At 33.9% G+C, this 27,807-nt stretch overlaps 1 protein-coding gene across 5 annotated transcripts; it reads left to right on the top strand.

Annotated features, from left to right (window-relative positions):
- The first annotated feature begins 4,816 nt into the window (after positions 1 to 4,816).
- On the top strand, positions 4,817 to 27,184 carry slitrk6 (SLIT and NTRK-like family, member 6). 5 transcript variants are annotated; one of them, XM_088603419.1, is made up of 4 exons: positions 4,817 to 4,966; positions 5,215 to 5,266; positions 21,458 to 21,617; positions 22,249 to 27,184. In XM_088603419.1, the coding sequence occupies exon 4, from the start codon at positions 22,268 to 22,270 to the stop codon at positions 24,752 to 24,754; it is 2,487 nt and encodes an 828-aa protein (XP_088459545.1). In that variant the 5' UTR covers positions 4,817 to 4,966; positions 5,215 to 5,266; positions 21,458 to 21,617; positions 22,249 to 22,267; the 3' UTR covers positions 24,755 to 27,184. The 5 variants fall into 5 exon arrangements, with proteins under 5 accessions (XP_088459545.1, XP_088459555.1, XP_088459570.1 ...); XM_088603429.1 differs by lacking the exon at positions 5,215 to 5,266; XM_088603438.1 differs by lacking the exons at positions 4,817 to 4,966; positions 5,215 to 5,266 and adding an exon at positions 12,391 to 12,536.
- The last annotated feature ends 623 nt before the right edge of the window (positions 27,185 to 27,807 follow it).

Here is a 27,807-nt window from a genome sequence, read left to right as displayed (position 1 = left end):
AACTTATCGAGAAGGCTGGCACTGTGTTAGGGATGAGCCTTGACCCCATGAAGGTGGTGGCTGAGAGGAGAATGCTGACCAAGCTCACAGCCATCATGAACAACACCTCTCATCCACTTCATGGGACTGTTACTTGGCAGCGGAGCACTTTTAGCAACAGATTGCTCCAGCTACGGTGTTCAAGGGAATGTTTCTGCAGGTCTTTCCTCCCGGCGGCTGTCAGGGTGTATAACACTGCCCTAGGCTAGGACTGTTAGCCCTTCATTTGCTTGTCTATGGACAGCATGTTTGCTCCATTGTACTTTTTGGACAATCAGTCTGTATAAACCTGCAGATATTTGCAGATATTTTATTGCTTTTACAGTGACTATGATCATCACATTTTGCACACACCTATGTATTTATTTATTTTTATTTATTTTATTTTTATTTATTTTGTTGTCTTTTGTTTTATAACTATTCTAATGTCTGTTTTTGCTTGTCTTGGGCTGGACTGCTGCAATGCGTCCATTCATTTAGGGAGCAACCTCTCTAATTCATGCAACTACACTGCTGTATCAGCTTGCATCGCTCTAGCACCGTCTGTACAAACTCCGACGCATTTTATTCAGTTGATGCTATTCTCTTCGATAAATTAATTCAGAAGCTGAAATATGTGCTTTCCTGTAGTTCCTGTTGGTAGCGGTTTACAGAAAAAGAAAGTCCTCATGGGAAGTACCCTCAAACTCGTATCTAACGTAAATGAGCAAATTGGCCAAATCGACTACAGACTCATCTAATTGCAGTGAAAAGCATCTGCTCATCACACGCTCTATCAGCGTACTTTTGATATCATCTGCCATTTCAATAATTCTATGAATGACTGTGTCTTTCAGAGGGGGCAGCAGGTCGAGCTGTTCAGCAGCTTTTTCTCCAAACATAATATGTGTCAGCTCTTTTGCAAACTGTAAATAAGGTTGTTCAAAAATAGTGTGGGGCTTACCTGCTTTAGCAATCCGCAAGCTTGCATTTTTTGAAGTTTTTATTTAATGCGCATGGGAGTGAAACACAGAGACGCTCTGTGTATTTTTCTCAAATTAACCTAGAACAGTTCTTAGATATTTTTCTGTTATCTATCACGCTATCCTGTGCTCACAATATTACCAGCGTTCCTAGCATGCATTTCTATGCATTCCTGTGTTTACAACATTGGCATTGCTCCAAAATCATGCACATTCTCCTACCTCTTTATTTGCTGGAGATAAGTTTTTTTAAATACAATTGGTCACTTGTGTTTGTAGCACGCATTCCTATAGAGTGGTATAGAATTACATTGTAGCTCTGTGTCAACTCAAGTATTACCACGCGCTGTATCGTAGTACGTAGGCTGCGTATTCGATATGTCTTAAAATAGAAAATATGAAAACCCGTCCCAATTTTTCAGTGCACACAACAAAGTTCCAGGGTCATAAGGCATACCAGCTGGCGGCGTTTATTACAGAACCACTGTAATAAAGGTTTTCGCTTTTCTAAATGTACTCTTCCTACTTGGTCTTGTACAGCATCTTCCTTAATTGGCTCACTTCTCAGTCTTAGAATGTAAAATGTTTTCTTCCAGATTTGACTGAATATTGTGTCTTTCACACTAGCCTAAATGTAAAACAAGTTAATTTCCCTTTAGATGAGCTACCTGCATGAGCTCTTAACCATAATTTAAACACATTTTAATTAACTTGCACAGACTCTACAAGTACCCAATGTAATTTCACTCTCTTGAATCAGATACAGATCATGCTCTTTACATGAGAATGTAAGAAAGGTTACAGATGAGAGGATACCATTCAGCACATCTAGCTCTTTTGGTAGTTAGTAGTTTCTTGAAAGAAGGTAGGGTATGGACTTCAACAATGGAGGGATAGCTTGTTCTATACTCCCACAAGCCTTTGGGTAAAGCAATGCCTCCTGTTCTCAATTTTAAATACACTTCTACATAATTTCCACTTGTGACATTTGGTTAATGTTTCACTGTTCATTCTGAAAAATGCCTGGTTAAATGTATCAATACTTTTGAAGATTATTAATATTTGTTTCAGGTCCCTTTGTAGTGTCCTCCAAAAGCCTGTCATTGAAGGACATTCCCTTAAGCCCCATAATATATCTGATTGTTCTTCTCTAAGATGAATCCAGCGCAGCAATATCTTTTCTATAACATGATTAACAAAAAATTCTACACAATGGCTGAATGAGGCCTTACTAGTGTGTTATAAAATTTCAACATAAAATACAGAAGGTACATTTAAAGTATATGTTTAGTATAACACTATATACTTGTAGTTCAGATGGGTAGTTGTGTCAGCATGCATAGGCTGCAAAGGAACAAGTAATAGGTTTATTCCATGCTGAAAAGAGAAGAAAAGAAACACAATGTTTCGGCTGTAGAGCTTTCTTCGGGTGTGTCACACAAATTAATTTTACAGTATCGTAAAATTTTACAAATTCCGAGTTGAGCACAAAATCGTAAACTTTGTAAAAGTACTGTATAATCACCATGTTGTCAAAAGGTCATGAGAATTGTGACGTGAGGCGGCCCTTCCTGGTTTTCTAGTCACTGAGATGAATTATGTAATTAAGTGAATAAGTACAGATTGTGCAGCAGACCTTTCACTGCCAAGGTAATCTGCATAGAGAGTAAAATGTAAAATATCAGCAAAACTGTTTTGAAGTTGAGAGCTTTATTTCTATTGGATTAAGAGATGTATTCACAAGTCTGTTTGTTTACAAAGGAACTACGCAGTGCCAGATCCACCAGGCCTGTTTGACAGCCATATCTGGCCCATGTACATGAAACATAAAAACTAGTTGCAACAACGTAACAGGGCTGCTTCACCTCAACAGAAGTTTGGTTGTCTCATTCTGAATAGCAGAATATGGTGCTGTGCATACTCAGAAATGTCATATATTTAGTGACATAAATTGGAGGTTTTACACATTACTGTTCACATTTTCCTTTCATTGTGGTTTGAAATGCACTCATCAATGCAATTCTTTCTAACCCTAAAATATAAAAATAGTATTGCAGTTCCCCTTGAACATCAGCTATTGTATTTATAATTTATGTTTTAATTACCTGCATGCAATACCCTGCACTTGTCTAAATTAAGTATTACTACATTTTACAAAGTGTTTACCCTGTGTTGAATTTTTATGTATTTGTTTCATTTGCTGTTTTTACAGTGTTTTTGATAATTCTCTTAATTAAACTGAGTATCATCTGTAGACCATATTAGTTTAGTATTCTGAATCTTTATCTTATATAAGTTAAGAACAGTGGTCCTAGTACAAATCCCTGATTTCCACCTGTTTGAAAAAAGCTATTTTCAGGTTTTAATCTGAAAAGCTGAAAAATTCAATGGCCCTAAAAACATATATTTTATTTTTTTATTCACATAAAACTGGCATATAAAGTAACTATACAGTGCCCACTTAGTAGGCGTAATATAGTTGTGATTTTACAAAGGTTAATAATATTACCCTTAGCACAGCAGAGACTACCTGATTCCAGCACAGACTAGCTGATTCTTCATTTTTCTACATAATGGAGAGCTACCAATGTTAGAATGGTATTTGTTTTTTATTATGCTATAGTCAGGTACTGTAGCTTTGACATACAGCATTTTTGCTGGGTTCACAAGTAGAAATGTTTATTATCTTAAAGTATACAGCAGTTCTGTCGTCAAAGAAAAAAAATGTTAAACAACAGGTTTGGATAGAATTAACCACATTACTCCAGGCACTTTTTAAGTGGAAAAGTTTGTCAGTGTTAAAGATTTATACATCTTCCTTCAAATAGATTAACAATTTGAAAATGTCATCAATTCATATTTTGTTATAAACCCTTGATTTTTATAGAAAAAATAATATCAAATGGTGATTTCTAAAGGCTGAAATACCTACATTTGTTAACTTTAACAATTATATTCTAATTAGTGCTAAATATAGTTATTTTAATGTTACAATAACTAGGTTACACAACTTAAAACAAAATTTAAATTTAAATCTTTATTTTAACTCATTGCAAATACTTTGTTCTTGAAGATTATGCAATTTATTTAATCACCTTGCTACAGTAAGTTAATAATAAATTAATAAAAATTAAAAAAAAATGTCTTGTAACATTTCATTCACAGATCAACACTTCCAAGATGATTTTTAAAAATACGTATGGTATAATAAAACACAGCAAAAGAATAATGCAAGGCTCCTTATTGTGATCAACAAGCCAGAAAAACAACTCTTTCAACTTAAGAGTGCTTCTTTCATTTTTCAATTAGCTTTCATTAAGTAACAAATGAATATAAGTTCTAAAGAACTCGATTCAGGGACTCCTAGATTAAAAGAATTCATAATGTATCTAAATAAAAGTCTGGAATATTAGTTGGTCCTGCCGTGATTGATTTTAAATCTTCATTAATTATGATTTCAGTTAATAACACAACCAAACTAATTTAGATTTGTTCTTATATTATATTAACTACAAGTCTTTACTTAAATAATAACGTGCAACAGGTGAAAAAGTAATTATGTATGCTCTAGTTTGTATAAGCATAAAATTAATTAAAAACATCGCCTGAACATGATTTCAATTTACATGATAAATCCTTCAAGCCTGAAGTACATTCCTAAATGCAAAGCATATCATGTTACCTGCGGCATGGCTCCAAATACTATTCTACCCTTAATCATATTAGCTGTGTTTTATTTGGTAGGAGGAGCCCACGACCCAAAGGTGGAGCTCTCTCTTTCCCATGAGTGTGCGACTCGACAGAATGCTAATACAACAAGGCTAACAGGCTGAGTCAGAAGCCAAGAAGTGTACTTTAAGCTTACCTAGCAACATTTTGCAGTTGCAGTTACAGGAATCGAAAGGGGGTGTTAAGAGAAAAAATGATTTAGGATTGCTGTGTTAAATTCAGCGCTGTATCTAAAGGTGAGCTTAATCAACAATTAACGGACAGCACTAAGAAGAAAACTATGACAGGATGTCTAAACCTTAAATCCATTATTTTTTAGTAGAATGGGAAATTACAGTGTAGCTCGGATGTAGTTGTAAGCATTTGTAAGGGTCTTTTGGATTTTACAGATTGTTTCACCTGTCGAGATATTACTCGACTCGAAGAGCTGCTGAAAGTGTTATTTTTCTCAGTTTTATTTAAGTGTGAAATTATATATTTTTAGGGTTTACGCCAATTTTGGATTGACGAAAGACTTTTCCTATTCTGTATTGTGGGTAAGTGACCATTAGTAAATTCCATCTGATACTGATAGTACCTTTCATTCTAGTTTGATATTTGAAGATGGTATAGAAATCTACGGTACTACATAACCATGCAGGATTTGACGGATAAATAACCAAGATGGAAAAAAAACGTGGTATCAAGGAGTTTTTAAACAAATCTCCTTTGAGAACTTTTTTTTTAGCAAATTCGAATACAAACAAGTATAAATCGTATCCTACGTGGATTCTGACCAACTGACAATATTCTTTGGAATACCTACTTTACCTCGCATTTAAGTATTTTTAAAATCCCAAATTTCTGATAAAAGGGGAGTGTGTATTCGGAGACAGGAACGTAAAGCTCATGTTATCTTATAGTGTGCTCACATTTAACATTTTCGGTAGTCATGGCTGCACAGCAGAACAAGTCTGGTCCTGTCAAAGTATTTTAAATATCCACTTCGCTAATTATGATTTGTACCTGTAATAAGCGCTAAATGGTTTCGTGTTGTTATCGTTTTGAATAAAATAATATTGCAGTCAAAACAATGAACGCAAAATTTGTGCCAGAGCTATTGTTTTATTATGTACTTTTCTTTCAACAGTGGTAGCGTACTTCTAATAAAACTTAAGATGACTGATGATACATTTTTCTACAAAGGTGGCAGTGCTGCATACTATGACTTGCGCAATTAGAATATGCATGTCGTAATTAACAGTGCTTATTATTGTCATAATTAACAATAATTGTTGTTCAATAATTACGTTATGTTTTTGTTTAGAACCCGTGTTTGATGTATAAAAAACAAACCATTAAAACGTGTTTGAGATTGAGTACAGTATTCAGATGGTTAAGCTCCAGGAAAAGTGGATACAGAAAATTATCGGCAGTCAACAGATGATTTTCAGGAACACTGGGTAAATGTTGGTGGACGTAAATAATAGAAATACGCACGATTTTGAAGTTTTTTACTACTGAATTCACTACGTTATAGTTGCCTTGGGGTTTTCGTGTGAAGGCTAGCTTGTGTGTGATTGTCTTGGTTTGTTAAACCCAGACTATAACAATAACAACCTTCTGCAAATGCTATTGCTACGGTATATTTTAACGTATCCAATTCTGACATTAATATTTTTACATTTCAGATTTTAAAATTTATATTGGGGTAGCTAGAATTTCACACACGTTGCGGACTTTAGATTTTAAAAGCTCTCGCACAGAGAACCAATAGACAACAAATAAAAAGCAGGTGTGGATGTGTTAAAAATTAGCTTCCTTTTATGCATACTAAATAACCTCATGTGTACCGTGTAAAGCAGATTTGTTTGGTGTTTTGAATGAAATATTAAGAACTATGCAGTGATTTACAAATCATAAAACACTTAAATTAAGGTTCATTTTTAAATCCAGATACACAATGGATACCGAAAAAGTAATAAAGCACTGTGCTGCCATCAGATTTTTGGCACTAAACCCAGAAAACTTTATGAATATGCGATCTTTCCTAATCAAAATGAAAACGACACTTTTTACGATTTTCTTAAAGAAAACATACATCAAGTGTAATCTAAAATATTTTGAAAATGTTTCTGTAAATATTCAACATAGACTTGCTGTGTTGGCAAAGGATTATGGTTTTCTGTACAACATTCAGAGCTTTTTTAAAATAACCATTTCCGATTACAAATTTAAGTTATGTATATTATTGAACAAACACCATTGGTAAACAAATTGTGGGATTAATTTTTTGTGTTTACATCCAATGCTTTTTGTATGGAGAGAGTGTTCCACTTAATTATGTAGTTGAGATCATCAGTCCTGGTGTACTAGATTGTAGCTCATATCTGGTACATAAACTTGGCATTAAGTCTGTGGATATGGGTATAATTAGCTCATTTAGGATAGTTCATATGTTTCACATGTTCTTCAGAGATTCTTTTCTAGTAATTCAGCAGAGTTATGATGCTCTAACCTTTTTCCTGTGAAGATGATTTGAGGTAGTGGACAGCCACAGCTGGTGGTGAGCAGTTTTTCTTCTCCTGACTTGTATCCCACAATGAAAGTAAAGTAAATATGCATCCCTATTTTGGCATGGCTTGCTGAATAACTCCACTATAAACATCAAAGAGGACATGTGGGTGAGGTCAAATGATCCTGCAGATCTTCATTCCGATTCTGTGCCAAAAATAGGCTCTTATCCTGTAGACTGGGACCACTGATTAATACCTTCTAATCCAACAAATATATCTGATTGCTGTGTTTGGTACTATAATATACTTTTAAAACATACGTCATTCAATAAAACATCAAGTCTTGAGTGTATGTAATATTTGATCTACAGTATGTTTGCTTTTTGTGATATGATAAATTCCCTTACTCAATTTGTGTCACTTAAATTTTCCCATACTCCATTCATTAACTTATTTATTACAATTAGAACAGTGCTTCTATTTCATAGAATAATTTCTTTATTGAAAGAAAGTTATAAACATCCTTGGGTAAAATACATCCATGTCCTAGTGCATTACGTTCTATAGGATAGACTGACTGTTCTGGCTTGAGCTCAGTAGTATCCTTCAAAAAGCACAAGAATTTTAACCTGAAAGCCTGCTTAGTGAATGAGTATGTAAGAAATACATGTGAAAGGAAGCAAAATATGATTAATTTACATTGACATTTCTTTGAGAAAGATCTAGCCAAAATGTTTTTAAGAGTTGAAGTAAAACTCAGCTCAGTGTATTCTTAGTCAGACAAAATAAGTTAAAAAAATGTATGAATTCATGTAATTTACATAAATATTCATATTTGCACTGGTTACGATTTAATCTGTTTTCAAAAACAATAATAAAAACTTTTTACAACATTTCATTTGCATTCAAAGAAACTGCAATTTTTATAAAATAGAAAGTATTTGGTAGTTTGCTCCATATACAGAACATAATCTAGTTCTAAGCGCTGAGTAAAGACCTATGATTTTTGTTTAAGGAAAGGTGACTGTGTACAATTAGTGATGTTACTTTAAATTTTGCAGTATATTTCTGCCACTGTGCATTCCAGTGGCTCTGATGTCCTATCACTGTTCTTTTTTTTTCCTATCCATGGGAAAACCACAGAAATCACTTCAGAAAAAAAGCTGTGTAATTAAATAATAAGAATAACAACATAGTGATAGCATAGTTAAAACATAAAGAAGTTATAGGAATACATTGTATACATGGTGAATTGTATCATTGTAAAATTATCGTAGCAAATGTTCATGCATTTTAAACTGTGTTTTGAGTTGACTTTAATAAGTGGGTTTTTTTTTCTGGCTTTGAATAAACCCTGTTACATTATCCTTTAAATTGCTTTTTTAAGTTGTACAGTATCAGGTATAAATACCATTTACTTTTCACTCTGGAGGTTATTCCAGTTGCAATACTTTAAACATGTTCTTCGACTGAATAGTACTACATATACAAAATAACTACTTTTTGGTCCCAAAAGATGCTTTCCATAATCTTACTTGGTGATGACATGATGCAGACGTCTTCGTTTAGAGAGGTGCTGAGTGCTTACATTGCGTTGATTCTGTTGGTTAATGGAATCCACTCTCTGGTGGCTATCTTGTTAGTCAAGGCTTATGAGCATTCATCTAGCAGTACCTTTAGACATGCTAAAATACTTATGATTAATGATTTCAGTGCTTCCATAGAATTTTCAAACTGTTAAGATGTATGTGTGCTGTAGCTAGGGGAAAGTCCCAAACTTAGAGGATTCTGTCAGTAATGCTGGCTCAATCCTAAAGAAACACCCTAAGGACCCCCCAAAATATGGACGAGCAGTTTTATGTGGGTTATTATATTATGTTATTATAAAAAAAATATTATATATTATTGTGTTATTATGATTATTATAGTGTTCCAAATGTGTCTAGTTCTATGTTCTAGGTTGATTTATAATCATATAATAATGTTATTATTGTTAGAGTTCATTCAAGGAAGGCCAGAGAAAGGCACAGTAATACCATACTTACAAATTACTATGGTGTTCAATCCCACAGTGTGTGATGTGCACCATATGGAGCATCCAATAAAACCATAAGCAGAAAAACTGTAATTGTCAATCCAGTAACTGCTTAAGAAGTAATAGATATTAGAGTTGGACAAGGTCAATTCAATAACGTATGGCAAGAATAGAATAGGAAGATTAGCTGGGCCTATGTAGTGTGAGGCACAAAGTTCCATGTGCATTAACAGTGTCATGCCTGGTACAACCTCAGTCATGCTTGTGTCAATCTAGGACAGTGGTTCTCAAACTGTGGTACACATACCAGTTGTAGTATGCGGAGCACCGCCAGGCAGTACGTCATATGAACCCTGAACTTTGTTGTGTGCACTGAAAAATTGGGACGGGTTTTCATATTTTCTATTTAAAGAAAATTAGTTTATGTCGAATACACAGCCTACATACTACGATACAGCACGTGCTAATACTTGAGTCGACACAAGAGCTACAATGTAATTCTGTACCATTCAATAGGAATGTTTGCTACGAACACAAGTGACCAATTGTATTTTAAAAAAGTTATCTCCAGCAAATAGAGAGATAGGAGAATGTGTGTAATTTTGGAACAATGCCAATGTTGTAAGCACAGGAAAGCATAGAAATGCATACTATGAATTCTGGCAATCTTGTGTGCACAGGAAAGCGGGATAGATAACAGAAAAATATTTAAGAACTGTTCTAGGTTAATTTGAGAAAAATACGCTGCGAGTTACCGGCAAATACCGCTAGTTACCACAAATTCTCCTATAATACCGCAAGCAAAATAATAGTATCTGGAATTTCCGCAAGGTGGAGCTAATAAAGCTCAACCTCTCATGTTTGAGCTGTCGCCATCAAAGTCTTTTACGAAGATATTACTAATAGTATTAATAATGAATGACCTTGGACAAGTATTGCCCTGGTCCACATTATTTTTTTCATTGACCGTCTTTGTAAAAGTAACACCACAGCATTTCGCAATCACGCATTTGTTTCCAATCATGCAAAGTACAGTAATTTTTGAGAATCGATTCACCATGCCTTTCACATGCTCATAAAAGAGATTGATTTAGGAACATAAACATATTACCGTATGCAAACTGTACTGTATACAGTATGTATATGTATATTTAATGTCTTAACTGTGCCATTTTAAGTATTGTATATTTATATGGAATTTTACCACTGAAGGGAAATCTTAGTACCTGAGCATAAAAAGAATAGGAGCATACTGTAACGCGTGTGAAGGCCATAAACGATATTAATTTTGGAACTTAAACATACAGTATATGGCTGGTCTTGGTACTTTAAAGAAAACATACACACCAGTATTCCATTTCTCCCTAAACATTTTAAGCATCAAAGTCATCGAACTAACGTGATACCGGAGTCAACAAGCATACTTTTAGAATTTGATTAAAAGGGAATATAATATGGAATTAATAACGATATAATTATATTCATGTACCGCAACACAAGAATAGTACATGCTGTACATTGTTGCAACATAAATTGCAAAAATGCACTTGGAATCTGTCTAAGCCCTACTTTGTCAGGCATTTTCTTTTACTGCAACGGACATAAAAACTCTCTTGCTTTTAACAGAGCATTTCATAATTTCTAACTACGAAAATTATTTAAACTGCGACACTTATCATTCATCTTTAAATAAACTTTATTTTATATAGCGTTTTAAGTGAATAGGTAATTAGATTGCTCATAAACCTAATCGCTTTTTCTCCATAAACACAGCATGATTGCTCTCTGAAAATGCTTTTTTTTATTTAGGCTCAGATTTCAACTATAGATCGTATTATTATAAACTTTCTTGGAAAAATGTATTTTATGTAAACCATGTTTGCTATAATTCATTTAGGGCTAGAATATGTTCATTGTCTTCCAATCGAGTCGATTTGACATCAGAAGCTTGCCATGCCCGGACTGTTACACCAATGCATTAGCATGTTAAAGCGATTTCATTGAGGAGCCTAGCTTTTTTAACTAGTAAGTACTGTACTTCCTACTTTGAAAATACCTGTGAAACCGGTTTAATTCGTCACAGCCAGCACTCCCGCAGAGAGGGGGGTTGTACTGGTTAATGTCTTAGCACAAAGCAGAAACTTCTTGTATTTTCCGATGACATACAAGTGGAAAGATTACAGATTTTAATCGTCTTTTTTCTGAACCAGGGAAAATCTGATCATGTTTCTCTATAACAATAATAAAAAACGTATGGTTTGGTTAATAATGCAGTTTGTAAATCCATATTTACCAAACAAACGATAGCTGGAAAGCCTGCTGTTAGCGAGGGCAAACCTGATGTTGAAAGAAGTTGTTACTTTACAAAACCTTTTTCGTTTAAAGCAACAGGTGGGGTCATCTGCCTTTGGGAAATACCATCCCGCAAAGGATATTTTATTCTTAAATTCAGGTTTGGGACCTTGTTAGGACAAATAGGGACTTTGTTAATTTGTTTTTCACACAAATCGTTATCTTTAGTATTAAGTGCACAGTACAGGGTTCATGTTCTGCTGTCATGGTGGTCTGAAAATGATTTCTTTTTGTATATTAGCTCTCTTCTCAGTACACCATATAGTTCTGGCTGTATGGAAGGTTTTGTGTTATCCTGAGGTATGCCAGACAATAAACATCTCTGAAGACAATTCCTTAGTTTCATGTTTCAGCAGGTTGTTTTGAGTGTCTGAACATTGTCTCTTTGCACCTGTAGTTATTTGCAGCTGGGAAAGCTAATGATTATGATCTGGGAATGTAACTGAGATTTTTTTCTCCATAATAAGCAGCTTTGCAGCAGGTTATTTGTTTTCACTGCTTGAGCGGTATTGGAATGCTGCAAGCAAACATGCAGCTGTAAAGTTGAGCAGTTTTTAATGTCATGCTCTTAAGAAATAAAGCCTTTAGACAATTAGGAGGTACTGGTATTCACAAGGTAGAAGGTGGTGTTTTTTATAGAGGCCTAAAGGGAAACTGTTACAGTATACCTAATGATTAAATACTTGAGTTTTGAAATTTGTTTAGCTATTTTGAACTGAATCATTAATCCATAATTATAATTTATTCGAAACTTTTTTTAATCATCTTTCTTGCTATCAAATTCTGTCAATGAAGGTTCTGAAGAAGTCGTTTTCTACCAAAATAAGATCAGAAATGCCTTTGAAGATATTAGATTTTACAGATGGGCCATCTCTTCTATACGATTGAATTGAGCTGGAAGAACCCATCTGGAAATGTGCAAAGGTTAGTAATTAAGTTACATTCAAAGCTTTTTGAGTATCAATTAAAAAATATGTTTAGTAGATAGTCCATATCACAGACCAGTCGAGTGCAAGTGGAATGTTGATTTCTGGAGAATTGAAGATTACTTGCAATAGCTACATTAACATTTGCATTGCACTTTGGAGTGTTTGGATTAAATTTGAGGTAATATGTGCAGTTTAATTCACTATTTGGTTATTATGCTTTCATTATGTTGTCTGGGTTTGGCTGAAATTAAATAGAATAGGTGGTTTGTATCTTTTAAAATATTTGCTCACTTTTGGCAGAGGAACAGAGACCTCTTTCCACATTTAAAATGAGCTCAGTATTGTGTAAGCAAAGCTGTTCTAAATTTGTAATACGAACTGTTACAATGTGGGTAGCCTGCTAGTATAGCAGTTGGTGGGTGCTGCTGCCTCACAGTTCTATGGAGCAAAGTTAAATCTTAGCTAATCAGATCATATTTCCAGGTTCACTTTCCAATTTTTGGAATTGGAAATGGGGATTGGTTTGTAGAGGGAACTGGAACTAAAGGAAATGTTTAGGATTTAACAACAGCTGCTTTACCATTTCAATATATCATTTTGAAAATTTGTTTTAGGAAGTATTTTTAAGAAACATGTAAGCTTGGGCAAAATTCGGATTCTTAGGCAAAGTAATTAGAATTTTAATTTACTATACTGCAGGACATTAAAAACATAATGTCCTCTAAAACATATAGACCTACTGTAAAGGATGTTCATATTTTGTCACTTTTCCCCCTCACTTTTCAGTAAAATGTTACACTCCCAGTTAGCTGAATTTAGGCTACACACTTCTATTACAACATCTTCATCGCCAGTCTTTACATAGGCTTACAATGAACATTTATTTCAAAGTAGGGACTACTGAAAACCGTATAGCGTGTTAAATGATACTAGGATATCTGGACATTGTCCAGTATCTTGAACAAGCTATGAGATGATGAAGTGCATCTTTAAGCTTATCTGGAAATTAAATAAATAGAAGACTAAGATCAGAAACTGAATTCTAGATCATTGAGTCCTGGGCACTGCAGTGCATCCAGATATGCTATTGTCCAATGGGAACTTTGATTTGTGTGTTGATATAAAGAAGAAATTTCCATATGCATGACAATTAATGTATACCGACCACTCTGTTCAGATCTGTAAATCTGTCATATACTGTATGGCATGATAGCTCACAGTTTACAGACAAGTCAGTTACAGGATGATTTACAAAATTATAACCAGAAGTTGACAGTCTCATTATGTTATCAAAGCCAAGTAATAGCATTATATCTGCATTGAAAATTTGGGCCCATCAATCACTTTCTCTGTCCCCCATCCTGCTTCACTTCCTTCCATATGACTTTGTTAAAGCAATTAATTTAATCCGTATTTTGATTAGACATTTTTTTACTGCATTGTTTATGTATGATCTGTGTACAGATGCAGCCATTCAAAATGCGCGGGCGATACCGCATTATTTTGCGGTACGCTGTACGCAGTCTACCGCAAGCTACCGGTAAATACCGCGAGTTACCGTAAATTCTCCTATAATACGACAAGCAAAATAATAGTATCCGGAATTTCCGCAAGGTGGAGCTAATAAAGCTCAACCTCTAATGTTTGAGCTGTGGCCATCAAAGTCTTTAACGAAGATATTACTAATAGTATTAATAATGAATGACCTTGGACAAGCTGTAAGTGTAAACTCAAAGTATTGCCCTGGTCAACATTCTTTTTTTCATTGACCGTCTTTGTAAAAGTAACACCACAGCATTTCGCAATCAGGCATTTGTTTCCAATCATGCAAAGTACAGTAATTTTTGAGAATCGATTCACCATGCCTTTCACATGCTCATAAAAGAGATTGATTTAGGAACATAAACATATTACCGTATGAAAACTGTACTGTATACAGTATGTATATGTATATTTAATGTCTTAACTGTGCCCGTTTAAGTATTGAATATTCATATCTAATTTTACCACTGAAGGGAAATCTTAGTAGCTGAGCATAAAAAGAATAGGAGCATACTGCAACGCGTGTGAAGGCCATAAACGATATTAATTTTGGAACATAAACATACAGTATATGGCTGGTCTTGGTACTTTAAAGAAAACATACACAAAACATGGTTTCATTATGACCAGAATCGGTCTTGAGATATTTTTAACTTGATTTACAGTATTTGAGAGGTATGTCTTAACACCGATACTACAGTGCGTAAATACTGCTCACATATATGTTTCTAGGTTTATATTATGCATTTCATACGGTCAAATTACTTTTGAGCAACTAATAAGAAGCGCGAAATGGTATGCGTTTTAGTTTCGTTTTGTGCTGGGACTCTGCTTTTAACAATGTCGCCGTGGATTGATTAGAGATATCAAGTACATACAAGTCATTTTTTAAATGTTGTAGTTCGTCTTGTAAAAATGTTACGAGTACTTCATCTATCAACAATTACACAGGTTCTGTTTCCATATTGCGGATTTTGGTTACGTAATATTATTTTCTAGATTTCACGTTGTGAATATATGATTTGGGCAAACAGAGCCGCAAAGAAGTACATTATGGGTTGTTGTTTTTTTTTTTTTGCAATTTTATCTAGAACAAGCGATGCTTAAACCTTTGTCTGATTCTTGTGAAACTATCCACACGACAGTTACAGTACTTAGGAGTTGACTTCAGTGATGTCACTGATGGGATGTTTCTAAAAATCTATCCTCTGTAAAACGTCTTCTCTAGTTGTCCTACATATGTATTCGCTAATGAAGCTGTGTGTTGTGAGCCTGGATCTCTACATTTCTGTATGAACCAGCTTAGAGGGCTAAAGACAGCTTGTGTTTAAATTGAGTGTAAGGCAATTTATGCTTCTAAAGTCATGGTCAGCATTTATTATTGTACTGTGCTGTAAACTTGTTCTGTGCCTAGTCACATTATTTTATAGCGTTTTTATAGCGTTATCAAATCCGGTGGCGCTGTGCGTTAGTTTCCTGACTCCCATGTCACATGGTCTGTGATCGAATCCCATGGAACTATGACACACCAGGGCCAGTTTAAATCTAACCTCAGAACCTTTCTTTTCAGAAGACTTAGTGTCTGTATCTGCTTCATTTTCTAATTTTGGTAGCACCTCTAACTGCTTGTCTTTCTTATATGCATTTACTTTGTAATCTGTGGTCCTTTTATCTGTTTTTACATCTACTGTATTGCTTTGAGATGCCACCTTTAATGGTGATATATCAAATAAAGTTTTTTTATTATTGTTATAGGGAAACATGATCAGATTTTCCCTGGTTCAGAAAAAAATATCTAAAGTATACTAGTTTGTCACTCTTCTCATTCCCTTTGCTAAATGACTTTTCATACTAATCTGATCAATCTAACTGCCAGTTTTCTGTGCTTTCTCTATCCTGCTAGATTTGCAATTATTCTGAAAATTTCCATCTTGAAATAACTCATTTCTAAATACCTTTTTCACTGTTAACATCTTGCAGCAACTCTGCGACAAAATATACACTTAGCTCAACCTGACAGTTCATCCTGCTACCAACATTAAATAAAACAAATCTTAAGATTTCTATATTTATGTCTTTATTTAGTGGTTTCATTAGTGACAAAGGCTAAACTTTCTTGGAAAAATGTCTTTTATGTGTTGCGGAAAAAACTGACTTGCTTTAACAAAATGTTTACAAATCCTTTCACCTGGCATTTTCGTAGTTAGAAATTATGGAACGCTCTGTTAAAAGCAAGGGAGTTTTTATGTCCGTTGCAGTTCTTTTGCAACATGAATATAATTATATCGTTATTAATTTCTTGAGATACGCGATTCCTTATTATATTCCCTTTTAATCAAATTCTAAAAGTATGCTTGTTGACTCCGGTATCACGTTAGTTAAAGACTTCGATGCTTAAAATGTTTAGGGAGAAATGGAATACTGGTGTGTATGTTTTCTTTAAAGTACCGAGACCAGCCATATACTGTATGTTTAAGTTCCAAAATTAATATCGTTTATGGACTTCACACGCGTTGCAGTATGCTCCTATTCTTTTTATGCTCAGGCACTAAGATTTCCCTTCTGCTTTGTGTAAGGATGGTATCAAAAGCAATCTTAAGTGGTGAGAAAGCTGTGCTCAATGTATTTAAGGGACTTTCGAAACTCTGCCCCAAAGTCATGTGACTGATTTTTCGCCCTGTTTCGTTGGTTAAACGCAATGATCACAAGCACCACCATGGTAACTGGGATCTGTAGTTTTTAATTCCGTTTGAATTATAACTGTACGTACTGTCTTCATATTTGGCCAGGGCTTTAAAGAGAAGGCACGCCAAAAAGTTTCGGTGCCGTCGTCTCCGCTTTAAAGGTACCCCCGTGCTGGAAGAATTTGACCTCGGAACGTTTGCCCAGCGTACTGTTAAACCAACGCATTAGCATGTTAAAGCGATTCTATTGAGGGAGTAGCCCAGCTACCACTTAACACTGTACTTCCTACTTTGAATGCCTGTGAAATCGGTTTAATTCGTCACAGCCAGCACTCCGGGAGAGAGGGGGTTGAGTACAGTAGTGGAAGCAGGCGAGATTTCCAGCGAAATACACTTACCCCTCAAAAACCCAGTAAGCAGTAATGCTTTAAGTTGAAAATCGAGGTAGATTTTGAGGATGATAAAGAGGGTAAACTAGGATGGGAGGAGGGTTTGGTTTTGCATAAGGGGCAGAAGATTTCCCTTCTGCTTTGTGTAAGGGAATTGAGTGTAAGTCAAATTACCTTACACTCAATTTAAACACAAGCTGTCTTTCTGTATGAACCTCTAAGCTGGTTCATACAGAAAATGTAGAAATGCATTAGCCTGATTATGATTAAAAAACACATAATTAAACACGCGTTTGCGATTTAAATCAGAACACGATTTAAATCAATATAAATGTTTATATTGTAACGCATACTGTCCAGCCTCCATTTCTCTATAAAAATTTACTCTGTTGCACACACACACACAATAGAAGCAGGAACCGCTGTCAGAAAGGAAGAAGGTGACTATTCATTGTTATCAAAAATGACTTAGAATCGATCATGTTGCGATATTTTGAAATATAAAAGTCAATTGATCGTCAATAATATCGCTATTCTATTTTTTCGAAGAAATGTTTGTTAAAAGAAAAGTCCAGCACCAGCTGGATTCGAACACACAATCTGTGCGTTGTTAGTCACGCACCTAGACCAGTAGGCTACAAGTAGGATACAACTCGCATGAACAGGGAGGCGAAACAGCCTTACACAGCCCTGTCGCAGTACACGAATATAATCATACCGTTATTAAATTCTTTAGATACGCGATTCCATATTATATTCCCTTTTAATCAAATTCTAAAAGTATGCTTGTTGACTCCGGTATCACGTTAGTTAAAGACTTCGAAGCTTAAAATGTTTAGGGAGAAATGGAATACTGGTGTGTATTTTTTTCTTTAAAGTACCAAGACCAGCTATATACTGTATGTTTATGTTCCAAAATTAATATCGTTTATGGCCTTCACACGCGTTGCAGTATGCTCCTATTCTTTTTATGCTCAGCTACTAAGATTTCCCTTCAGTGGTAAAATTAGATATGAATATTCAATACTTAAACGGGCACAGTTAAGACATTAAATATACATATACATACTGTATACAGTACAGTTTGCATACGGTAATATGTTTATGTTCCTAAATCAATCTCTTTTATGAGCATGTGAAAGGCATGGTGAATCACTGTACTTTGCATGATTGGAAACAAATGCGTGATTGCGAAATGCTGTGGTGTTACTTTTACAAAGACGGTCAATGAAAAAAAGAATGTTGACCAGGGCAATACTTTGAGTTTACACTTACAGCTTGTCCAAGGTCATTCATTATTAATACTATTAATAATATCTTCGTTAAAGACTTTGATGGCGACAGCTCAAACATGAGAGGTTGAGCTTTATTAGCTCCACCTTGCGGAAATTCCGGATACTATTATTTTGCTTGCGGTATTATAGGAGAACTTACGGTAACTCGCGGTATTTACCGGTAACTCGCGGTAGACTGCGTACAGCGTACCAGAAAATAATGCGGTATCGCCCGCGCATTTTGAATGGCTGCATCTGTATGTATGACACCTGTAACACCGATTGCATTTTTGTATTGTGCTTTTTAAATTCAGTTATTTTTGTATATTGGATATTCATCATGCTTTTATTCAGTTATACAACATGATCATAATGGCTTTCAGCAGGAGAACATCTATATGTAGTGTAGCTTAATGTCTGCACAATTGGAGATGGATTCAACAGTGCGGACCTAAAAGAGGCATATTCCGATTAAAAAAAAAAAACTGGCACTCTGTCCATTATGTTGTGTCATTTTTACTTTGTGGCATAATAAATGGTTAGCATCTCTGACAGCTGTATCTTTTGAAAGTCTTTTAATATTGATATTTTCCATTTAAACTCTACAGTAGGTAAGATTTTACTTTTACTTTGGTATTGTAGCTGTGTTGCAGATCAACTTTAAATGCATATGCATTTCCAAGGAAAAATAACAAGTATTACAAAACACGGAACTTACAGCATTATGTGAGTTTCAAAAGCTAAAGTTATATACTTTACAAATGTGCATTATATATTATATTTGATAAAGTGATTTTGGACTTCTTCTTTACAACTTAACTTTTAAGTTAAAGTTAATAGAACTTGTATCTAGTTTCTGATATAGCACGTTATATTTTGCATCACAATATATGTGTCTGTTGTTTGCAGTTTTTAAAAACATTTCTATTACAGGCTTATAGGGAAGATCCGTTTTTTTATTGTGTTGGATTTGCGGTTCTTGTTAGGAATTTCTACAGTTCACTAATTTGGTTAATATGGCTACTTGTAAGCTCAGTAAATGCCTGCTGTTGAATTAGCCTGTTTTATTTGCTTGAAAGGACAATTGCTTAAACAGATCTACAGTCCCTTGGCTACATGGTAAAGATGTAATACAGAAAAAAAAGTGGAGATGCAGTCTGTTTATCAGATTAATAATCTTGGTGTTTTATTGATAACTCACTAGATAATTGATACATTGCAGTATGCTATCATTTTTTATTTATTTACAGCAATTCTATTACAATAATAAATCAAGAAAACAAGGTTACCCAAAGTTATTGCAATTGGGAGAATATGAAGAACATGACTGAACACTGTTGTATAGGTTTATATAGTAAATTCTAGATCTCCTACATTTAATGGTGCTGTAAACTTCTAGAATAATTTTATTACTTTAGTGTTCAGTTTCATTATTTCTTCATATTTAAGTACAGAAATAAAGTATTTAACACCAGTTTTTTTTAACAAATTTTTAATTTAACAAATAATAAATTTAATTTAAAAAATACGTTTCTGCCAAACTTTACAATATATACATTATAGTCTCAAACTTCAATCTTTTACTGTACTTCATGTTTCTTTTCTGTATAACTATACAAATCTTAAAACTTTTCCAGATGTTTTAAAACAAATAGATGCCACTGCAAAATTGTTTATAGTGAGATGGAAATATTGAGCTCTCTCTGGTGACAGACACAGAAGTTGTCTTTGAATCAGTCAGACATGTTCATTCTGTGATGTAATAAACCCAAATTGTATTAATACAGAAGAAAAAACTTTAATTCAATTAACCATTTTAGGTAGGAGTTCTATTCAGTTAATATGATGTAACTAATTAGTTATATATATAAATACTGTAATACGATCAGTAAAGCTAAATGTAGATTTTTTTATAAGTTCAGGTTTTCACATTCAGTTGCTTTGTGTCATAACCCCTAGGTGTTACAAAAATAGGAAAGTTCATTACAACTCATATCCTTAAGCAATATTTACTTGTATACCGTATATAGAACATATTATTTAGCTTCTATTTTGAATTTTGATTTTCATAAAAATAAAATATTTTAATAAATGATTTCTCGTTTAAGTAAAAACAGATCCATCTTCATATTATCACCCTATGCAGATTTTTAAAAAAGTCTTTAATATACCATTAATATAGAAAGTAATATACCATTACTTGTACATCTTGTGCTTTTAACAAATACTTGTTTCTGTTTTCTTCTCATTATTTTAAGCTTTTGTGACATAGTAAAATAAATGGAGGGAAAAGTGCATGTCCGTTTATAAAGCAGCAGGGAATGCAATTAATATAAACCTAGTTAAAAACTATTTCTGGCAAACATCAGGATGCCCTTTATATGCCCTTTATATTTTAGCTATTTCATAAAATGTTTTAAGGTTTCCAGGCGTGTATTAAAAGACAGAAATTGGAATAATCTTTTTTTTTTGCTGTGGAATAGCTTTAAAAGTAAGTTCCTGTAAAATGTCTGTGATTAAACTATTAATTAACTGCAAATTGTGTGAGTTAGGGAATTTTAATAATAATGAATAATTTAAATTAAAATGAATGCTGAAAATTACTAGTTACAGTAAGTACTGGTTATATTTAATTAAATATACATAAAAAATAAATTTGTGTAATTTCACCTCAGTTCTGAAGCTATTTTAAACCTATTACTTATTATGCAAATTATTCAATACATATACATGCACCATGCTTAGAACCATGCAAAGGCTTGTGGCATCATATTATGTAATTCTGAATCCTGTCTAAGGTCTTTTCTGTATTTTCACATTTTTTGTAAGTTCGCAAAGGAAATTAAAGTTTTCAAAGAATAAGAATAGAATATCAGATTAATGCGGTTTTAATCAGTTAGGTTTTTAAGACAATATGTTATCAATATCTAGTCTTACGGGCTGCACAATGCACTGAATTGCCCCACATAAAATGTAAAATAAAAAGAGTCACTCTTGTCCCTCCCAATCAAACGGTTTCTTTTACAGATCAATTAGTAGCCACACTGAATGACATCCATCATCGTGGTCTGCACAAAACCATGATGTTTTGCTAATGAGGACATAACCCTACTACTGGCAAGTGCACCTGAGATGTCTTAGTCCAGCCTCCAACATACTGATGGCACAAGGCATGACGTTCAACAGGGTAACCTCACCTGATCACCAGTGACCAGTCAACACTCTCACTACTGAAGTGATGTAATGCTTGTGCAACAGTCATATTGTTTTTCAAAAACATAAAGCATTTATAGATTCATGCTTGTTGTGATGCCCGGTGCTTTTTTCTTTGCTCTATAATGAATTTATATATATATATGTTATATATAACTGAAGAATAGAACAATTTGGCAACATTGTGGCATGGTAGTACTGTGCCTCACAGGGGAAGAAGAGTTCTGGGTTTGTTTGCAGTTAAGCTATTTAGTTTATGCATGTCTATGCTAAGTTTGCATATGTTCCCTGTTTTTAATTGGCAGTTTTAAGTTTTTTTTTTCTCATCGCGGTATTTCAACATTTTGCTTTTGTCGCAGTGGTATTTCTAGGGAATTTATGATTAGGGGGATTGATCCCAACATAATCACGTACTGCCGATGGGTTTGTAAAGAAACAAAAGAACAAAATGAGCATAATGAGCTGAATGGTCTTCTTTTATTTGTGGTGTTTCTGATATCCTGCTGTAAAATCTCTTATTCTGATTAAACATTTGAAAGAGGAACACATGTACCAAAGTCTTTAATATGAAACAATTAAAAAAATCTTTCTTTCTTTCATTGCAGATACACTAGAAGTCAGAAAATGTTCACCTGCATTATACTTATATGTTTATCTATTGCTGTCGCTAATTTCCAAAATATCCAGCCAAACAAGGCATTTTCCAAAGGATTTTGTGATGCTTTGTGCACTTGTGAAGAAAAAGATGGTGTCCTGTACATAAACTGTGAGGAAAGAAACATTAGCAAAGTAACTCAAGTTAAAGTGCCACCAGACACACCTTTCCACCTTACTCTCTATAAGAATGACATAGTAGAACTACATCCTGATGAAATGGAACACCTTAAGAATGCTGTCTCACTCCATCTTGGCACTAATAGCATTCAAGAACTGGAACCTGGAGTTTTTAGTGCACTTGGTTCCCTGAAGAAATTGCATATAAACAGTAACTTTATAGTGATTTTAAAAGAGGACACATTTCATGGTTTGGTTAATTTGGAGTACCTTCAGGCTGACACTAACTTTATCAGTGTGATTGAATATGGGGCATTTAGCAAGCTCATTCGACTCAAAGTTCTTATTTTGAATGACAATTCACTTGAATTTCTTCCAAGTAACATTTTTCGATTTTTGCCATTGACCCATTTGGATCTTCGAGGAAATCACCTGAAAACACTACCATATGTTGGTTTCCTGGAGCATATAGGGGGCATCATGGAGCTGTTGGTGGAAGATAATGAATGGTTTTGTGACTGTGAAATATTGCCACTTAAAATATGGATAGAAAACATGCGTTTCAAATCTGCAATTGGAGAAGTTGTTTGCAACAGCCCTATGCAACTTAAAGGCAGTATTTTAAGTAGGGTAAAAAGGGAAATTTTGTGTCCATCCCATGCTGAAATAGATTTGGAGAAACTTTCAAAGACATCAACTATGGCAATAACCCCATCTTCAAAAGTTATACCTATTCAAAACCTCACACAAGGTGATGGTACAACACCAGCTCTTGTCCCAGGGGTAGCATGCCTTAAACAGTGTCCTTGCCATAAACATCCAACGATTGGACTCTTGATCCATTGTCAGGACAAAGGCATTCAAAGGATATCAGATCTTGGATTACCACATGAAAGCCCAAGAGAGCTTGTATTAACTGGCAACATGATTCAGAATCTTTTACAATATGATTTTGTAGAGTATGGGAGCTTAAAATTCCTCAATTTGGCAAACAACCAAATTGAAAATATTGATGATGAAACTTTTCTCAGTTTACGCCATTTGAAAAAGTTATATTTAAATGGCAATAAACTTACAAGGCTATCACCAGGCATGTTTGCTGGACTCTACAACATTGAGTATTTGTATCTGGAATATAACATGATCAAAGAGATACTTTCTGGAACGTTTAGCACAATGCCAAATCTAAAGCTACTTTCCTTAAACAACAATCGCCTTCAAACACTACCACCTCTGATTTTTCACAGCATGCCACTTGCTGAATTAGATCTCAGAAAAAACCTTTTCATGCATTTACCAGTGAGTAATGTGTTGGACCACCTTGATTCTTTAGAACGGATTTATCTGGAAGATAACCCATGGGATTGTTCTTGTGATTTGGTTGGTCTTAAGCAATGGATTGAGAAACTCAATAAGGATACAATAGTTGGTACAATGTTGTGTCATTCTCCAAGAAAAGTTGCAAAAACTGATTTGAGATTCCTAAGAAATGAGCTGTTGTGTCCAGGCTTGGTAACATTTTATTCATTGCCAACTCATGATAATAACGGAGGAGTAACCACATCAGCAACAACCACAAGCACTGCAGGAAACCTTTTTATGTCCTTCACAGATGCTGTTCCTCTTTCTGTATTAATCCTTGGACTGTTGATTGTCTTTCTTATGATTGTTTTCTGTGCAGCCGGACTGGTTGTTCTAGTTTTGCATCGTCGACGGAGGTCAAAGAAGAAGCAAACAGATGATCAACCAAGGGAAAATAGTCCTGTACACCTCCATTACAGTATGTTTGGGCAAAGAACCACCCATCACATGTCTCAGAGGCCTGGAGCTACATTGTGCAATGAACCAACACATAACCCCATGGTACAGGTTTGCAGAAGTCCAACTTATAATGTACATCTAAAAGAACAAGAACAAGATGAATTTGATCTAAATGATTCTAAGAATGTTTGTAGACGTATTCTGGAAAAAGAGAATGAATCACCTATGACTGGACCTAATAGGAAATTCAGAGCTCTTACTGAATACCCACCTGAATTTGTTACTCTTGGGGATGCAGATTCATTATATAGAAACATTTTTGAAAGAGAAAGGGAACTCCAGCAGCTAAGCATCACGGAATACCTCAGAAAAAATATATCTCAGCTTCAACCAGCTGTTGAAGTCCATGGTCACGGTAGACACAAAGAATTGAAATTAATGGAGACAATCATGTACACCAGGCCAAGAAAAGTCACAGTAGAACAAACTAAAAATGAGTATTTTGAGCTTAAAGCCAATTTACACACTGAGCCTGATTACCTGGAGGTGCTAGAGCAGCAAACTACATTGAAGTGAAAAAGGATTCCTTCAGGGATGCTGTCATCTGCTTTTGTATCTACCTTGTTAAGTGCCTTAGTAAATTAGTCTTGTGTATTCTATTTATAACAGTGAAAAAACATAAAACAGTAATCCTAGAACTAAACTCAGGGATCTCTGTCGGAAGAGCATCAAGAGCAGAAAAACTATAAAGGTATATTTCCATTATTTAAACTGCATATAGTTTAAACATACTGTTCATTTTTTACTTTTTATATCATGTGCAGACATGACATCTGATTTATTTGGTGAACTGTGCTAGTTTTACTGTATGTTTTAAGTTTCCATTTGTCCTTAGTTGTTAACAATCAGTTTGACAATTTAGTTAAAGAAGGCTACAGACTCAGATTTAAAAAAAAAAAAACAGTTGCAAAGATTAATATATGAAACAAGAAGTTTAAAATTATCGGTGATGACAAAGGAAACAAGTAAAGTGCATGTTTATACAATATATACACAAAATTTAGGAGTAACATTGAACATTTTGAATGATTTATGTGTCAAATTTCTGATTATTACTGTTGTTAATTTTATTTACTTTTACTTAAATCACTATAGGTTTTTTATTTGTAAGAAACGGGGTCCTCAGAAACAATGTTTTCAACTATTAATCTAATTTGAAATATTTGTACCTGGTAGCTCCTGGTAGAAATCTTTAATAGGGACAACTTTGTGTCATCTAATTTAATTTTGAGGCTATAAACTTAATAAGTAAATTAAAACTGTATTTTGCACTGCTGTAAATAAGTAATTTTAAATGATGCATGACAATCAGAAATTTCTGCTGTAAATTATTGTTTTTAATTTGATTTTCTATATACATTCAGTATAGCTACTGATAAATATATATTTATACTATGTATATATTATTTTATGTTGAAAATACACTAATGAGTCAGTATAGCACAATGGAAGATGATGTTTAGCCAGCAGATATGACCACTGTAGCTGTATTTTATATCTGTGCATAAAATGTGCAAACTATTATGTATTTTTAATGTCACAATATTATGATTGAGTGCCTTTAATGCAGTAGAGTTAAAAACACAATGAACTGTGAATAAAGTTGTATAGTTGCATTTCTATAAATAATAGATTAAAATATATTTTCCATGCTTTTTTTTTAATATGCTAAATCTATATATGTTTTCTTTCATTTTATTATCAACATGTTATGGAAATGTAGGTGTGCAGCCTTTGTAAACAAAAAAGAAGTGGCTTATGTATGGTGTATGTTGAAATTCTGAAGAAAAAAAAAACAGTCTGACAATGTGTGACCGCAACATTATTTTCAGGTATACTGATCATCAAAAGGAACTAATCACTTTTACTGCAACAGATTCACAACATTATCAGGAAAATAATCTATTCTGTTGTAACATTTTTCAGAAAAGACATGACAAGGTAAATTAATTATGGTTATTCTCATTTGGAATGTCAGCTTCAAAGACTAACACCTCTGATTTTCATCAGTAAGGAAATATACTTTGAAAATCACAGACTACTACTGTATGTAGTTAGCGTTAAAAGCCATACAAGTTATACATCTACGATGTATGCTTTGCACAAGCATATGCATCTTTAGTAGTCTCTGAGCTGTAAATGCTTATCATTGCAGTTCATCCTAGATATTTTCAGTAGGGCTCAAATCTTGTGAGTATGGCATCCATAGCATAAATGTCACATTTTCATCATGCAAGAAAAACAATTTCATGAGTAATTTGTCCTACAGGAATGTTATCACATCAAATTGAGCCCAGAGAACAGCGTGTGGTGTCCCAGGCCTGGATCAATGAAGCACCATTCAATCAGGTTTCCATTAATCACAATAAGTGATAATTTTGTAGGAACTATGCACTTCTGGTCAGACTATCACATTTCGACCTCTCCACTGATTTTGGCAAGGTGCACCCCTGATAATGGACTATCATTATAACTAGAAATGTCTCCTAATGTCAGTGTCTTTCTCCCGAACACTCATTGCACAAAGATGTATTTCTTTGATAAGTAGGGCAAACTGGTTCCTTTCTATTTCTTCCATTTTTTTTTTATTTTCACCAACATTGTCAACAATCAGTCTTTTTTTATTAAAAACCTGCATGTTTAAATAGAATGGTAAGTTTGTTTTGATACTTGGTATACATTTTAGAAACTGAAATTGTTGTAAATAGCTTTGTGATAATGATTAATGATATGATAATGGGATAATGATTTTGCAATTCCTTAATGTCACTAAGAATTTTGTGTGTGTGACAAAGTCAAATTCTGGAGCAATTTCATGTAAACTTTCTTCTGTTTTTTCTTAGTTCTAGGTATTATTAAAATATAAGAAAGATTACAAAAATAATTTTGCCATTTACAGTAGCTGATGTTGCTTATTTGGTCATTAAAGATTTTTATTAATAATTATTGATTAGATCGATTTTATTTTTTCTCAAGTTTTCATTGCGGGGTAATACAATGTTCAATTTCATCATGTAATATGGTATCCTTGTAGCACTATAAATAATGTCATTGCAAATTATAATAATTACAATATGAAGAATATAACCTACTGTGCAATAAAAATATAATCATATAAAGGTAAATTAAAAGAATTAAAAAATCTGGTTTAGCAAATTATAAAACATCTACTAATTCAATTACAAAGTACCCAGTATTCTACATGCAAACATTTGGTGCATTATAATATAATATAAACATATTAATATTAAATGTTTTGTGGAATATTGTCTCATTTAAAATAAAGGTATACATATATAAAAATGTTTACATAAGTAAAACAAGCCCAAAGTGAAGTAGTTTTATGTTTGCTTGTTTTTATTATAATTCTAACTAGAATGTTATATCTTGTTAGTTCACAAGAGATAAGGACACCTGACAGACTTTTTAAGCCAAACCTTTAGCATCAGTATTCTGAAAGGGCAAATATAACATACAATATATAAGTGAACCTCATTTCAAAATAATGACTGATAATTCTCTTGTCATTGTTGTTACTAAATTATTTAAGTGAAATACTAGTGAAAACA

Source organism: Lepisosteus platostomus, chromosome 2 (assembly GCF_059453375.1).
Source record: "Lepisosteus platostomus isolate fLepPlt1 chromosome 2, fLepPlt1.hap1, whole genome shotgun sequence".
Classification (NCBI taxonomy): Eukaryota; Metazoa; Chordata; class Actinopteri; order Semionotiformes; family Lepisosteidae; genus Lepisosteus; species Lepisosteus platostomus.
The sequence above is the reverse complement of the archived record's forward strand: the minus strand, read 5'-3'. Positions and strand labels throughout refer to the sequence as shown.

Bases quoted from the DNA above. Each gene is read 5' to 3' on its own strand.
- slitrk6 (XM_088603444.1), top strand. From the start codon at position 22,268: ATGTTCACCTGCATTATACTTATATGTTTATCTATTGCTGTCGCTAAT.